This window comes from Rhyacophila brunnea, unplaced genomic scaffold (assembly GCF_057557595.1).
Source record: "Rhyacophila brunnea isolate RB1 unplaced genomic scaffold, BYU_Rbru_1.0 scaffold_14, whole genome shotgun sequence".
Classification (NCBI taxonomy): Eukaryota; Metazoa; Arthropoda; class Insecta; order Trichoptera; family Rhyacophilidae; genus Rhyacophila; species Rhyacophila brunnea.
The window spans coordinates 34,935,050-34,951,538 of NW_028232796.1; the positions used below are offsets into that span (position 1 = coordinate 34,935,050).

The window sequence follows — 16,489 nt, forward strand, 5'->3', positions numbered from 1 at the left end:
AATAAAGCTTGCATTAAACATATGTCTCATTGGTATTCACCACATATAAAAATATTAGCCGGGTCACACACCTAAACTCATGTCAAATATATCCATGTGATTTTGTTGGTATTCAGAAAACACATTTAATTTAATGTACCTCCGCACACAGCTTGAATGCGACATTTTAGTTTGAAGAAAATAGCTGGTGTAGCAAGCAACAAATTTGACTCGATATGGGCACTATAATACCAAAATGTCGCATCGGCACATTTTGCAGGAGCTTCTTTTTCATTTATTTCGGTTATTCATGTGACATCACTGTCCCGGAATGGCCCTATGATTATACCATGATGAGCTTTATCAAGTATGCATATGAAAGTAACAGGTTTGTGGGAAACGTAAAGTAAATGAACATAGTACTATTGAATGCCTAAAAAGTAGATTTTACAAAAATAATCACAAAATTATCATTAGTAAGTAAATAATTGAAAGGAAAATTATGTCAAATGAACACATTAAATTGTGAAGTTATCTCAAGGATGGACGACACCAAACCACTCAGGAGACTCCCTTTAATAGACCGGAGGAGAAAATAGCGGTTAAGGGATCTAAACTGAGGGGATTTGGGCTTTGTAGAAAGAAACACAAAATCCCTGAGGTTAAGACAATTTAAAACATTTCTTGGGGGCAGCCAAGACCCACATTGGGTTCTAACACCAATAGTAATTGATTACATTTCGTACTGTAAGAACTTAAATAGTTATTTTAACAGGGATGTACAGTCCATGGATGCTGTAGATGCAGAGCATATATATATATCGTCACCTCAATACTACAAACAGATAACTCTGATTTTACTCGATTAACATAAATCTAGGCTATATTATATTTAAAATAAAAATGGAAAACTGTGCATGACTAATTGGGAACAGTTAAATAATGTTCAATGATTGAATGAAAAAATATTGTAGATATATTATTTTATTTATTTAATGCAATTTTGGTTTTAAAGTTATCTAATAGTTTCAAACACAAAATTAATACAGTTTCCATTAACTTCTGACATGCTTAGTTTTATCATTTTGTAGAGAAGGAAAAATGTAGTATCATATTCAATAGTTATCTCAAAAACAGTGAAAATCAAGTTATCTAGTTGTAGTATTGAGGTGACGAATATAATATTATTATGTATTTACTTTGTAATCAAATGGTATGATACATCGTCTCTGTTCTGGCAGAACACACTAACTGGAGAATACTAGTTTTGAGTAATTTGACGTTGAAGTTGTTAAAATGTTTGAAATGGTCTATCATGTGAGTTTATTAAGTAATCGTAAAAAGGATGACTTTAAAATAAAGACTGTTTATTTATTAAGAAGGTTTCCAGACGGTAAAGTTTGAAATAAGGAACATTTTGGTATAACTAACTCAATATGTCATTTTTCCGAATTAGTGTCTTCTACCAGAACAGTGACGATATTATCATTCTATGCGTAAGTATAATACATTTTTATTGTATTACAACGTATAATATTGGATGACAAACGTTATATGACTTTCTGTCTCACAAATTAATAATGGTAAAACTGTATATAGTTATTAGAACCTATTTAACAAACAGGACGCACAAAGTGCAGGAGTCGGTACTGATAATTATGTAGTAAATAAATTCATTAATATTACAGAGTACTCCCTATTCATAAATAGATTATTATTGACAAATGGCACTCTCGAGACTTTCTCATTATAAACTATAAAATAATTATTTATAATAAAACTTAATAGTTAAACTTCTTAAAATGGTTACATGTAAATTGTACGTAAAACATTTCATCGTGGCACAGTTCGCTGTGAGCTTTCTATCGGAAAGAGATCATCGTACACTATAGGATCTCCAATTTTATTAGATTCAATATGAACATTAATTCAATTTCATAGCTGATTTTGGCAAAATTCATGAATTCAAGAATGAAAACCTAACCTAACCTAACAAATAATCCAGCATATCGGCTATTTTAAAAATTTGTTTGCTGCTGCCTTCCTGTAAAGTGTAAACCCACAAGAACCATGTTTTATTTAGACATGAATTTTATGTTAGTACTATACGACCCAAAGAGGTTGGACGGTCTTTAATATAGAGTCATATATTTCCGATACAACATTTCACGGTGAAGTGTGATACGGTGAACTGCATATGTACAAATTTCCGGACACGATTAAAATAATCACACACCTAATAATTAAAGATGGTGCCAATCTATAAGCAGACAACACGACCGATCAATATAATACTGAAATGTGAAAACTTACTGTATAATAATGAATAAGGTTAGTCTATCTACACAATCCTATTATATTGCGCTCAGTGACATTAGCTCTGGGGCATTCATAAACATAATACAAAGGCCCCTTTATTCGAATACAAAGGTCACCTATATTATATACGAGCGCGACACCGGTGTCCCGTCTGAAATGGCTCTAAAGCAGAAGTGTGCTATGAATTCACATACAATTGGAAAATAAAATACCTAATTAGGGGCGTAATTTGATTCTGCCTAAGGGCGGAATTTTGTCTAGGTATGTCAATGGTTGGGTTATATTACAATATAACTTCAATATTAATTATTATATTAGTTTTCATGTCATAAACGTCTAACAGTGGTAATAAATGATAAACAAAATCAATTTTTTATCTACTTTATATGAGTCGTATAGTTCCTATATACAATAATACCACTATGGTTCAAAATTGAAATAATGATGATATTTTGTTCTACAGGCAGCTTTTCACATAAATGAAGTATTGGTCGGTTCCTAATGGCTAATAAATTTATAATATGAAAAGAGCGTTTCAAAATCACATTGAATTCCTAACGACATTTGTTCCAAATGTCGATATGTCCATACGACCTTAAAGACAGCTAATCAGCGTTGAGTATTTGCAAAAATCAACATGGCCCATTAGAAACAAAGATGAATAGGTTACACCTATCAAATTTCTAAATACGTTAAATTTGACAGTTGGTTTCAAATGCCAATAAGTCAATCATTGTTTTATCAATAATTTCTCCTTTATTGCTACAAAAATGATTCATTTTATTGTGAGTAATTGTATAAAAACAACAAATCAGCATACAATAATTCCAGTCATAGGTTTTGATGAGAAAAAGTAATAGGTATTAAATGAAAATATTTAGTTTTCCAACCAAAGCGGACTTATGGTGCCTGTACACGTGCATGGATTTACTGGCAGCAATAGTGTGTATTTTAAAGTATCGTGACAATAACTCTTTACACGTAAAATGCTGATTGTCTCGCCTATCTCATTCTTTAAGAGTAAGCGAGACGCGATGTTGTCATTTTATGATACTATTTGATGGGTCATAAAAATCGGTTAACCACAAAATGAGTCTCCCCGCTGTGTAGTTCGTTTTTTTGCAGGCAGGTTCGCCACTGTCGTTGTACTAACTGTGCAGGCGCAGATCGAAAAAATCCCAACTGTCACATGAAAATTCAGAAACTTCCGAACTTTTTTGATTCATGCATGTAATCTTGCAAGGGCAGGATAATACATGTTTACACGTAGGTACATTTTTTTGTTATGGCCGCGATAATACAATTACTGTCAGCAGTAAATCCATGCACGTGTACATACCTACAAACTTATCTGTAGAATGGCCAAAAATGGAACTACAAACTACCATAAGACGCCATTTTGAAATTTTATTCGAATGTCAGATCTTGTCCAGTTACGAGTCTTGATTGGGTAGTTTTCGACAGTGGCTCCCCAATCTCATTCTTCAGATAAGTTTGTAGGTCTGTATCTATATATAAGAACTATAATACGACGATTCATATTATGTCAGATATTAAAATGGTAACCATGTTTTTCTTTCACCCCTGTCATTTTTCATCATAAATCCTAGACCTAAAGAGATTCATTATGGTGTAATGATAATTGATATTTAATCGGTACAGTAACACATATATCTCAGCAATTAGGTACTTGATACCCTCAAACTTAAATCGAAGATCTTCAATGATTCAACAATGATCTTCGGGTTGAGGGGATCAAAATAATAAACCCTTTATCTCATTATCACAATGTTTCTCTGCCAAATGCTTATATAATTTAGAGAGATATTCATTGTGTCCAATGAACAGGCGTTCCCATTTTTCAATTCCAGTCGACATCTTGTTTCTTCTTGGAAATATTTTCAGCTTCTTCTATTGTGTCAGGGAGTCGAATGTTGCTGGTTTCTGGGAATGCCAAAATCGAAAATCCTGATATTGCGGAAGTCGCTCCGAAAAGAAGTAATGGAAGTGGTTTGAAGAAGATACTCTGAAAATTGAATAACATACGAATTTGATGTGGAATATTTCTCTATCCATAATCTGAAACTTCATGTGGTTTTGAATCGTGTGCCACACCTGTGCGCATCCATATTATATTTACATATACACCATGGGATTGTATGCAATGACAGTATTACGCCACGCGCTATCTGCATGCTGGTTGTATTGCGACGGTTTTAATTCCAGAAACGACTGCAGGGATGTGTATGTCTTGATATAGAAACCGCAGTCTAATCTTATGATTTCTGTTCATGGTAATATATTTTCCCTATATTTTATTTTATTATAGTATATAAACGGATTATGGTCAGACGCTTATATAATTAGTGAAAATATATTTTCATTAACAGAAATAATATTTAGTTCAAAACCACATGCGGCTTAGTCTATAGATGGCCTCTCTTAGTACGGTAAAGCAGTAACTGAGTGCCCATATCTGAAACCACGGATGTGGGTTCGAATCCCGCGTTGGGAAAAAATCACATTGTTCTAACAATATGCATTTGATCCAATCAGTGACGTCCCTAGACAAAATGCTGCCCATAGGCAGCGTCAAAAAGCCGCCCCATTTTTTTTTTTAAAAGTATATAGTATTTTTATCATCCTTTCATGACTCCAATATCTAAGAGATGTGTTGTATGAATACATTACTATCAAAATGTATACCTACCACTAACACATTAAAAATTAAATCTAGACCAGAGTCTGAGGTCACATGAGGTGACACTTTTGGTTTGTACCATTTAGCAATACACAGAGTTATTATTTTGATACTAATGTCTACAACATGTAAACAAAATAATTTTAGCTATTTATATATATGTATCATATTTCTATATAATCCAAATGATTCTCCTCGATTTGCCGCCTTTCGAGTAACTGCCGCCCCCAAGCGACGCTCAACCTGCCTACCTCCACGGGACGTCACTGGATCCAATGAAAAGACTAAATAGGTTGGGCAAATGACTATATTCATTCTTTGTAAAAAATTCTGTATATTTTATAATCTCCACTTTGTGGAGGCCCATAATATTATGTCCTGTTTCGCCAGAATTCGGAAACATCATGAGTAATATTAAATTTACAAGATAGTTTGACCAATAGCTTAACGGTTAGAGTAGTCACCTGGAAAGCAAAATATGTGTGTGAAAATCTCACACGGTTCAAGAATCAAGATAAATAATATATTATCCAGCGGCTGCGCAAAACATCGATGCCTAATAAGTTTTAAAAAAAATCTTTGAATCATTATTACCAGAATTGGCATCTGAGGTGCGACCATGGATCCAATTCTTCCGAACATTGAGCAAATGCTCTGCAAGGAGTGGCGAACTGGTGTTGGGAACAATTCCGTCGTGTACACGTACACTGCAGTGAAAGCAATCGTTATGGAGAATTTTCCAAATAGATAGAATATCATTTTTAGCCAGCCGATATCTGAAATATACAATAAAATTATATAAGTATTACAATATGTGGATAACTTTATAAGCCAATTTCTATACCATGTACGTTATACATTCTATCGTCTTCTACTGTTTACTAAGGACTACTAAACGTAAGTGATCGTTAAAAGAAACATTAAGTTCATAAAAAAAAATATTTATTAGAAAACAGAATCACACAATTTGTCATAATATTTATAAGTAGTCACTGTGGAGCCGACAAAGCATCAGCAGCCTCCAACAGCTTCCTGGAATCCATGCCTACTTTATAGCTGAAACTTCCTTTTAGATAGACCTATATAATTATATAATATATCAGATCTTTCAAAGAGAATGATTGAATGTTTTGCTTAGACTGAAATAAGTCCATTAAGAAAATGTGCCAAAGCATGTGGATAGATCCTCATCACATGGCAACCATACTGCCTTCCCCATGCCCAGTGCCCCGGTTTAAAGAGTCACCTATAGAAGAAATGCGTTCAATCAGATATTGAGACTTAGAATAAGCCACACCATGGGTAAAAGATTTCATGTCCTGAATGTGGTGTTCAGGAGTAGGGAATCCAATCCCGAGCCAAAATTCTGATCCCGGGATTTCGGGATTACAATTTGACAATCCCGGGATCCCGGGATTGGGATTTTTTTCCATTGTTAATATAAAATTTTTATATTTACAAATAACATTGATAAAATCGGTCAAAAATAAATCTAGTATAATTTATACTATTTAAGACATTTATTGTTAATATTGTATACGTTAAATCTTGGAAATACACAAGTTTAATGGAGTAAATAATATTATAATATAAATAATAATGTGAATTTAATATGAGATTGCTATTTCTGATAGTAAAGACATAATGAATAGATCAGCGAGATTTAAAATAGTAAAGCAAATAATCATGGCGTACTTATGGCCTTTCCGCTTCATAAATCTAATTAGTCAGCCAAATATGAAACTGCCGTAAAACGTATGATATCATGGTGGAATTACTTTGTTAAAAGTGCGAAGCATTGTTTTTTTACCAATCTTTCTCATTTTTAATAATCTATGTGAAAAAATAAAATGAATCGGCAACCTACACATCAAACTTCATTCAAACTCAGTTTATTTCTAATGTAGTTATTTTGTATTAAAAGTATTTTTTCTGTTATAATTTCCATAAAAATTGATAAAAAAATCAATCCCGAAATCCCGGGATTATGTTTATCAATCCCGGGATTCATAGGTATCGAAAATAGCTCGGGATCCCGGGATTGGATTCCCTATTCAGGAGGGTTACATGTAAATTGTACATTTTACATATCACCGTAGCACAGTTCGCCGTGAGCTTTCTCATCGGAAAGAGATGAGCGGATACTACACGGCCATCTCTTTAACAACAAGATGAAAAAATATGCGTTGTTCATGGAGCATCGCTGACATAATGTACCTAACCTAACAAATAATCCAGTATATCAACTATTATAAAAAAAAATTGCAGCTGGCTTCCAATGAACCGACAAGAACCATGTTAGATTTAGACATGAATTTTGTCTCAGTACTATACGGCCCAAAGAGGTTGGACGGTCTTTAATATACGACCATATATTTCCAATACAACATTTCACGGTGAAGTGTGATACGGCGAACTGCATACATACAAATTTTTGAACACGGTTAGTTAATAGTGGTACTCTGTCCTAAATTTGAGCGTTTTAGAGTGGAGCTGCGATTTATTGATCTCCTCGAGAATGTCGAGGAGTTCAAACGTGCCCAGGCAGTAAATGGAGCAAGAGAAAGAGAGAGAACCTAAACAAAGAAACCTCACTCAGAGGAGAAGGGGCGATATGAAAGCAGGTCGGGGTCAAAGCCTCAGTAAAATTATGTATAGGTATTCGACCGTGTTTAGGAAAAAGGACGTAACCCTCACAGAACAAATTTTACAGAAGGGGCAAAAAACGTTTTTTTGAATTGGTTTAATATTAAAAAAAAAATAGGCACGGATATTAGGTGCATGATGATTGATGATTTGGTGTAATATCTTTTCGATCTAATAATTATTAAAGAAGTAATTACAGAAAAATCATTAAAATTGAGGGTAAATGCTATTTTCCTGAAATGAAAACTTAATTAAAGCTCAATTAAAACCTGAATTTAGATAATAATTCGGCATTTGAGGCTTACTTACTTTTTACAGAACGTGTATTTAGATGTATACATTGTTAATATCTAATAAAAGCACTTTTCGAAAAATCGAGGGTAACGCCCTTTTTCCTAAACACAGTCGAATGAAAAAAATATTTATTTGATTTAACTTACCATCCGGAACAAATGCAAACGCCACACAAGCGATGCCACTTCCCAGAAACGTAGTACACAAGGTGATGCGTCTTCCAAAGCGATTCATGCAGAAATAGTACGTGATGTACCCTGGAATCTCAATCAGAGACACCAGTATGTAATTCAAATAAGAATTACCAGCTATCGATACCGAATTAAGTGACAGACCATAGAAGACAAAGGTACAAGTCACCCACCATCCACAACAGCATACCAATCGTATCAATAAGATTTTTGACTTAAATACTTGTGCCAGATTGGATGTTGTCTGTATTTCTTTGTGATTTGAATCATTCTCTGCACTTCTGTATAACTTTTGTAACGTGTCTTCTGATAGTATTTTTCCGTTTATTTTAGCTGCTTTTGCCAGTATTTTACCAGCCATTTCTGTTTTTCCTTTATTCATCAGCCATCGGACGCTTTCTGATATTATCCATATGTAGCACATCATCAGAATTGACGGAATGTAAATAATTCTGTATAATACTCTCCAGTACGGGAAATACCATGCTGATAGTCCCAAGAATGTTTCGCCGACGGCGTAGAATGAGCTGATTATTGTGCTGCCTAGGACACGGTATCTGGGACCAACTAGCTCTATGCCTGTAACAGAATGAAACGACAGTATAAAAACCTTGATACAAACAATCACTAGTCCTTGGTATCGAATATACTCCAAGAAGAAACTCAAATATTTGCTCCAGGTGGCCTCGATTTACCAAGAGTAAAAAGGATAATATAGCCTGGAACGTCCTAATTGATAAGGCCACTGGGTCTCAAAAATTAATTTAATCAACATAGGGAAAACTGTTCTTCCATATTGGCAAGAATTAAAATTTATTTTCATAACATGGTGCATTTGAACATTATTCGGAAAACACTGATGATAAAACATAGCCAATAGAAAAAAATCTTTTTCGACAAAAATAAGACACCCGGCAGGAATCGAACCTGCGCTTCTTGGGCATTGCGCCCTGTGCATTACCACCATGCTACGACTGCCATGCTTAATTGCGACAAATTTTAACTATTAGCTTTTATTAATACCTGCTCATTAGTGCTCTCCAAATTGAGTTACGGTAGGCGATCGATTTTTGTATTCTAAATAATTAAAGTATTTATTACTATAATTACTAAGCAACGTGACGGATCTCCCAATATTTTCTGTTTTCAACTTTCTTGAACATGCTAATAATTTTAATTCACTATTTCTTTTATTCAACGAATAAAATGTAAGAATGTACCATTCTAATTATTGAACATTCACATTAACATTATGAAAACACTCATGAGGAAATATAGCCAATAGAAAAAATCTTTTTCGAAAAAAGTAAGCCAATTGTCTTACTGTCAGAATTATATATGTTCAATAATTAGAACGGTACATTCTTAAATCTTGTGAATTATTCATTGATAAAACAAATAGTTAATTAACAAAAAATTTATTCCAATTCAGTCATCGGAATTCTACAATTTTGAAGAAAGTTTTATTAAATAGGTATTATTATTAAAAAAATCTACCTAATATATAAGCAGAACTGTAGACTCCAGATCCAAGTATGGGCACCAGTAAATTCAAGAATAGGAACGTCCAATAGTCAGGAGAAAAGGACATGACAACTCCGAATATCCCACTGAAGACGGCCCCAGCCACGAGGGCTGTACGTCTACCATACCGGTCGGATAGAAACCCGGCCAGAGGCATTCCAAAGAACTGGCCAATGATGGAGACGGTGCCAACTAGAGTTCTTTTCCATAATTCACAGCCCAGGTCGAACTGAAAAAAGAAAGAAAAACTATTAGATTTTTTCTTTCGCGTGCCAAAGTGGAATCAGGCATATAAACAGATTATTATTTGATCCATATCTCTTCGAGTACCTAAGCGATATCTTTCTAAAAGATTTATCATCAGTGTATGTATTGTAGTTGTTTGCGAAATAATTTACTTTTTAAGTTACTACACACAACCACTAACATAAATTTTGGATGGGCCATATTTTTATTAAAATACGGATTTTTTTTTTATGTAGACTACATTTATAAAAATAATGATAGTTTTACGTCGTTGTGGTTGGACAATTTCTGTTTGTGTCAATTATTGTTCGATGATAAGTGACTTTTATTATCAACCGAAACAGTTAGTTTTGTTTTCTGCCAATAGATGTCACTATCAGCGGCGGCTGGTCTAGCAACATGCAAGTGCACTGCACTGCTTGCATTGCTATGAAACATGGTTCAACATTGTAAATCATATTTTTTCTTCATAACTTTTTAATACTATCGCTCACTTATTGTAATGCAAACCATAAACCGATATGCCCATATTGCCAATCGGCGATAATACAGGCACTATGCACCGTATACGTCATCTTCACTGAAATTATTTGCGCCCCAGCAGTATATTTTGTTTACTTAAAATGAACCCAAAGCATAGTATTAAGTAAAGCCATTATAAAACAACTTAAACCATGCTAATCGTTTACGCCATGCATAAGTTCCAGAATATCGTGCGCCGACCGGGTAAAATGACATCATATTGTTATGAGTAGAGAGCAATTACAGATTTGAATTATGGTTGTTATTATAGACACTGCGACTTACTGTTCACCCTCAAATTATGTTTAGTATCATATTTAAGAAATATAATACAATGTCGGTAAGATATTTTGATTTATGTGTACTGCAAATTAAATCAGTGAAGATAAAAATAATTTTGGTATTTACCTCATTTCGGGAAACTTAATATTTCATTATCATGTGTGTTGACTAAACGCGAAATGATTTCGGTAATTATTAATAGGTATAGAAAATTATTAATTCACGAATTCTAGTGATAAGCTAATACATCTTAATACTATTTCACAAAGTGTAGTTTCATAATAATCATTATTCATACATTAAAAGTAAGAGGTATTTATCTACTATAAGAGATGCAATCTTTTCTTAAAACTAATCCAATAAAGATTTAAGTAACTCGCAACATGTTTTATTAAAAATATAAAATATACAGGTAACTTCCCAAATGTCAATAACGTTTTGTCAAATAAAAAATAACGCCGAATTGATTTAATTTTTCAATAAGGTAAGTTTCCAGCGCACCCTCAAAAATTACAATCCAAAAAATCACCGGCCGCCACTGGTCACTATAGATATTATTGCCATTATAAATTTCAAAGTCATTGTAGTTTAAAGGGAAGTATAGTGCCATTGTATACATAATAATAATATAAGACAAGAAACGGAATTAAGAAACATTGAATATTAAATATAATTAACGAAAAAAAAATTGAAAGTGTTTATTATTAAATGTGATTATTATAAAATATGTAACTGGAAATACTTTTTATTTCTTTCTATTGTAGAGTTGCCACTTCATAACTTTGGCTCTATGATGAAAATGATGTAATGTATTATTCTAAAAATATTTTTTTTTTACATACGTGTAGGTACAGGTATTATCTTTTTATTTATTTATTACTACATATTAATACAAGTGAATATCATTTGATATAATTTTATGCGAGGTAATCAGGCAAAGAGGCGTATCAGTGTTGTAAAACGTGCAAAAAGAGAGTAAAGGGTAGTTTGGCATTATGGCAATACTTTTATAAAAATAATTACTTTATTTGTGCATGTCATAAATAAAAAAGAACAATAGATTTTGAATAAGTGCTCGGCGGCCGTGACATTCGAAACTTTATGTTTGGTTTTTCAGGGTTACACTAGTAATAATAATTTATCACCATAATTTTAAAATCCTTTTATTTTTAATAGGTATACTAAAACTAAAGTTGTGATTATATTGAGACCCACGTCGCGTACTATCACGTGACGTCACAGTAAACTGCCGCTACGGGAAAAAAGTGTTTGATGTCGTTTTTTTTTGTGTTAAAAATGTTATCAGACTGATGTTCCCATCCCGTAGCACATTTTGAAGCTTTAAACGAACATTGTCAGTTAGCAAAATCTGCCGAAATCACCAGTACAACAATGAGGTCACCTCACATTGTACCGCACTGCTTCGACACCTGCATTACTTAATGAACGATTTTTTTTTATTATTTTCTACATGCCTACACATTTTCGACTCATGTTAAAATCGCGTGTTTTTTGTTTTTAGTGGTTGGCACTATGTATTTTCAAGAAGAATGTTGTCTATTATCTAGGTGTGGTTCTGTTCAAAATATTACCTATGGGTATAATAACGCAAGTAATTTTAACGTACGCATATGTAGAAAAATGTGTTAAAATTAATTGAAATTAACATGAATAATTATTCAAAATACTAATACATTAGAGTTGGCACTCTCCATCATTGAATTTACAGAGGTGGTGATCGTTCAAAATATTCTGCCAAATGACGAAACCATAGACTTAATTTGTCGCCGTGACAACGTGACAGTAGGTGACGTGCATCTCAATATAACCACAACTTTATTTTCAACAAATATTGTCAACGTTGCTTATGGAAGTCTTCATAAATAATAATTAATATAATATCAGAAAATGATAATATTATAAAATTTCTCACCTCACTGCTAACAGTGATCCGATCCCTGTAAACCCACGAGTCACATTTCACTGTTTGGTTTGAATTAAATATATCACTAGGGCATGTATTGAGTATCTCTCCTTTGTACCCACTGCTATTTCTTGGTGAATATCTTGTGCACGTCTCAAAAGTATTTTCTTTGTAAGGGATAGCGTTTGGAAGCCAACTTGGTTCGAACTCGTGTTGCGGCCGATCGCATTCTGGTATTTTACATCTGTAATAAGAAATAAAATATATTTAGCAAAGAATTTGAACTATAATAAAAGATTCTTATAGATTTTTGGTATTAAGTACTTCATTTTAATTACCTATTTATAAACAGGGTTTAAACATTAAAATGATGCTTATAAAGATTAAGATACAAGAGACTGACAGTAGGTATTACATAAATTCATAAAAATAAAGACAGTAAAAAGCAATACAGTAGTATGTCAATAAATTATAAATTAGCAATATAAAAATATGAACATATAAAATTATAAAAGAGAAGTTGAGTACAGAACAAAAAAGTCCATTGAGTCTTGAGCGCCTGAACGGAGGTACATATTGAACATGTACATAGACGAACTTATCGAAAGAGAATGAATCGTTGGTTTCGAAGAACGCATTAAGGGGGGACATGCTCAGCGTAGGTCAAAATGGAGCTTTTGTTCTATTTTCAAATCATGATCCTGGACATACCTTAAGCGTTGTAGATAATCTATTTATATACGCGTGTTTGAACATGTACCGTTAAAAAAACGGTTAGGTACATGTTCAAACACGCGCGTTGACATCATTTTACTCCCTACTTCAATTATAGTTTGTCAATTTATGGCTACGGCCATATGTTGTAGCTTAACCACTGGGGAATGCCAAAAGAAATGGCGTATTTCAAAAAAACACTACCTTATTCTTAGGTCAATAATTATTATAAAACAATCATTATTCGTAAGATGTTTATCACAGTTGAATGGTCAAATTATCTTCAAATGTGTTAATCTTGCCCATTTTTTGAATAATAAAATGCCTAATTCTTGTCAAATTTGGGATCACAGAAATTATCAATATAGTTTTTTATCATAAATATTTCACTATAATAATGTCGATATAAATTATACTGATGGTTTTATAAATGCGTTTAAAAATTAATAAATGTAAAAAATCTTAACACCACTGCACATTTATGTACTGAAATATGACTATATTCTAAAACATTAGAGCGAGAGGTTTAAAAGAATACTATTTTATGTAATAAAAATACTTTATGCAGTCATCAAATGTTTAAAATAAATATAACGTATAATAAGGCTTCAAAATAATATAAATAGATTATCTACAACTTTTAAGGTATGTCCAGGATCATGCTTTGAAAATGGAAAAAAAGCTCCATTTTGACCCACGCTGAGCACGTCGGCCCTTAAGTATTTTGATTATTTGTACATCACTTTGGCCTTTCTGATTTTTTGTGTTAATATTGTATCTTTATGCAGCTGTTTTGATATTCTGTATTATATAAATCGTGGGGTTACCGCCGAAAGTCTCTAAATCAATTTGAATGTTTGACATGCTCTCAAAAACAGGCATAATGCAAATTTCTTTGTGCATTATGTGCATGTTCGATATATCGGATGACTTTGATTTTTTTTTCTAGTATAGGTATCCCGCCAAAGATCCTTGGCTGGAGGCCATGGAAATCACCATATACCTTTATTCAAACATATGATGTTTTTACAACTTGTTGTTTATTTGAATAATATGCTTGTTTGTTTATTTTTTTATGCCCTTCGTGGGATATGAAAAGTTGCTTTAAATGATATTTGAATATAATTTTCTTTAGTAGGTAAGAAGTTTGGCAAGAAGTGAGTTCCGGCTCTTTTGTTTTTAAAAAAAAAGCCCTGGGTATACTTATGTTATTTACATATTATAGACACCATGGCTCCCGATAGGGGGGAGGGGGTGGGGCTGACAGGCCTCTAGCCTGGACTTTGGAGGGCCCCGGCGTCATGGGCGACCAGTTAAGTGAAATAAAAACACATCATAAATTTACGAGTGGATTTTAATTTAATATTTATTTTTAGCGTATTTCCTGACTAATAAAATGACTATTTATCCAATATGGCGAAGGGTCGCATCTTACTTAGCTATCACAAAAGTGGGTCGCGATCAGTTCTTCATAATATGATGCCGGGTGATGACACCGATGACAATAATTAAAGTGGATTTATTTAAAAAATCCAAAAATAAATTGGCAAAAAACACTGAATACCCTTCGATTTTACATGTAACCTTGGAGTTCCACGGAATATCATTTGGGTAACATTACTGTGGAACATTACACTGCCATGAACTTTAACGATAGGTTGGGGGCCCGCTTCAGGATGTGGAGGCCATGATAGACACACAGTCTGTTATTAACTCTAAATACCTAAATTATCGGCCTACCAACTTTGGCCGCAACCGCACCATATTCCTATGTATAGTCACTAATTAACTATCCCTAAAAATATGCGGCCTTTACGTAATACAAGACTTGTAGGTACCTATGCCACATACATAAATATTAAGTATACCTGCGTTCGGTTACCATTTACAGATTTAAATAATACAAATGAAATAATAACTAATAATACAAGTCAGTGACGTCCCTAGACAAAATGCCACCCCACTATACAATATTTTTTATTATCATTTCATGACTTCAATATCTAAGAAATACATTATTAACAAAATATATAAGTACCACAAAATTTAATTTAATTGTCATCTCTACTTCAATAGACAATATTGCGAGTCCACGGTTTCAGATACATTTAAAAATACACCTGACAACTTTCAAAACTCGCGAATGACTGGCAAAAATATTTGGATAAAATAATTAGGTACCTAAGTAATTACTATCTACCTACCTATAATTCAAATATAATTCGCAAATCTGCACGTGTCATTGCTGGCCATCAAGGAGTGATGTCCAAAGACAACGGAAGTAAACTAGACATCGCGAACCCGACGAAAAAAATACAGTCCTGTTAAACCGTTTATGCTAATTAATAAGTACATTTTGTTTCCAACCAGGGAGCTGAATTTTTTAATGGAAAGATATTTCCGTTATTACTAAGCTTAGGTCCCTATTCCTATATTATATATTTATTGATTCTCCTCGATTTGCCGCCCTTCAAGTAACTGCCGCCCCCAAGCGATGCTCAATCTGCCTACCCCCACGGGACGTCACTGATATAAGTGATTTAAAAATGTATTATCTCCTAGAAATGAACACATATTCACAAATTCACAGATCCATGATTTTTTTGTTATTTTGTTAGTGAACAAATTATAAAAGTCTTCATATCATTAAATCTATTTTGATTCAGCTGACGTTAAAGGCATGACCTCCCAATTTTGCCTAAATAACCACAGAAACTAATAATATATTCAAAATATATAGTAGTTAACATAAGATTTAAGATTGGTTCACGCATTATTTTGACAAATTTATATTAGTCATCACTCATCAGCATCACACTCAAAACGGTTTAGATGAAATGGGAATTATTTATTGGTATTCGAATTTGATACTGTTAATAATTAATTAATTTACAGTTATTTTGTTGTAATATAAATAAAACTCAGACATTCCGCCATTTGCTACCAAATCAGTGACTAACAAACTTATACGAGTAAAAATAAATAAAAATAAATCCTAGCCTTCATATTATATAATTTTTTAGCTGACTTACATATTTTCCTACTTCTATTACTTATTCTTAGAATAAATAATTAAAAAAAGACACATTTTCGATATAAATCAGTGATAAACACTTTGCATAATATAATATTATTATGAGGTATGTT

At 33.0% G+C, this 16,489-nt stretch overlaps 1 protein-coding gene across 3 annotated transcripts in view; it reads right to left on the reverse strand.

The window, feature by feature from the left end:
- Nucleotides 1–2,673: 2,673 nt before the first annotated feature.
- LOC147075906 (organic cation transporter protein-like) overlaps nt 2,674–16,489 on the reverse strand; it is a 52,232-nt gene continuing 38,416 nt past the window's right edge. For all 3 annotated transcript variants that reach the window (XM_085942230.1, XM_085942231.1, XM_085942229.1), the window contains exons 2-6: nt 12,638–12,872; nt 9,628–9,883; nt 8,086–8,709; nt 5,594–5,775; nt 2,674–4,324 (exon numbers count right to left, since the gene is read on the reverse strand). In XM_085942230.1, the coding sequence (XP_085798356.1) occupies nt 4,160–4,324; nt 5,594–5,775; nt 8,086–8,709; nt 9,628–9,883; nt 12,638–12,872 (1,462 nt within the window). In that variant the 3' untranslated portion in view covers nt 2,674–4,159. The remainder of the gene's footprint in view (nt 4,325–5,593; nt 5,776–8,085; nt 8,710–9,627; nt 9,884–12,637; nt 12,873–16,489) is intronic.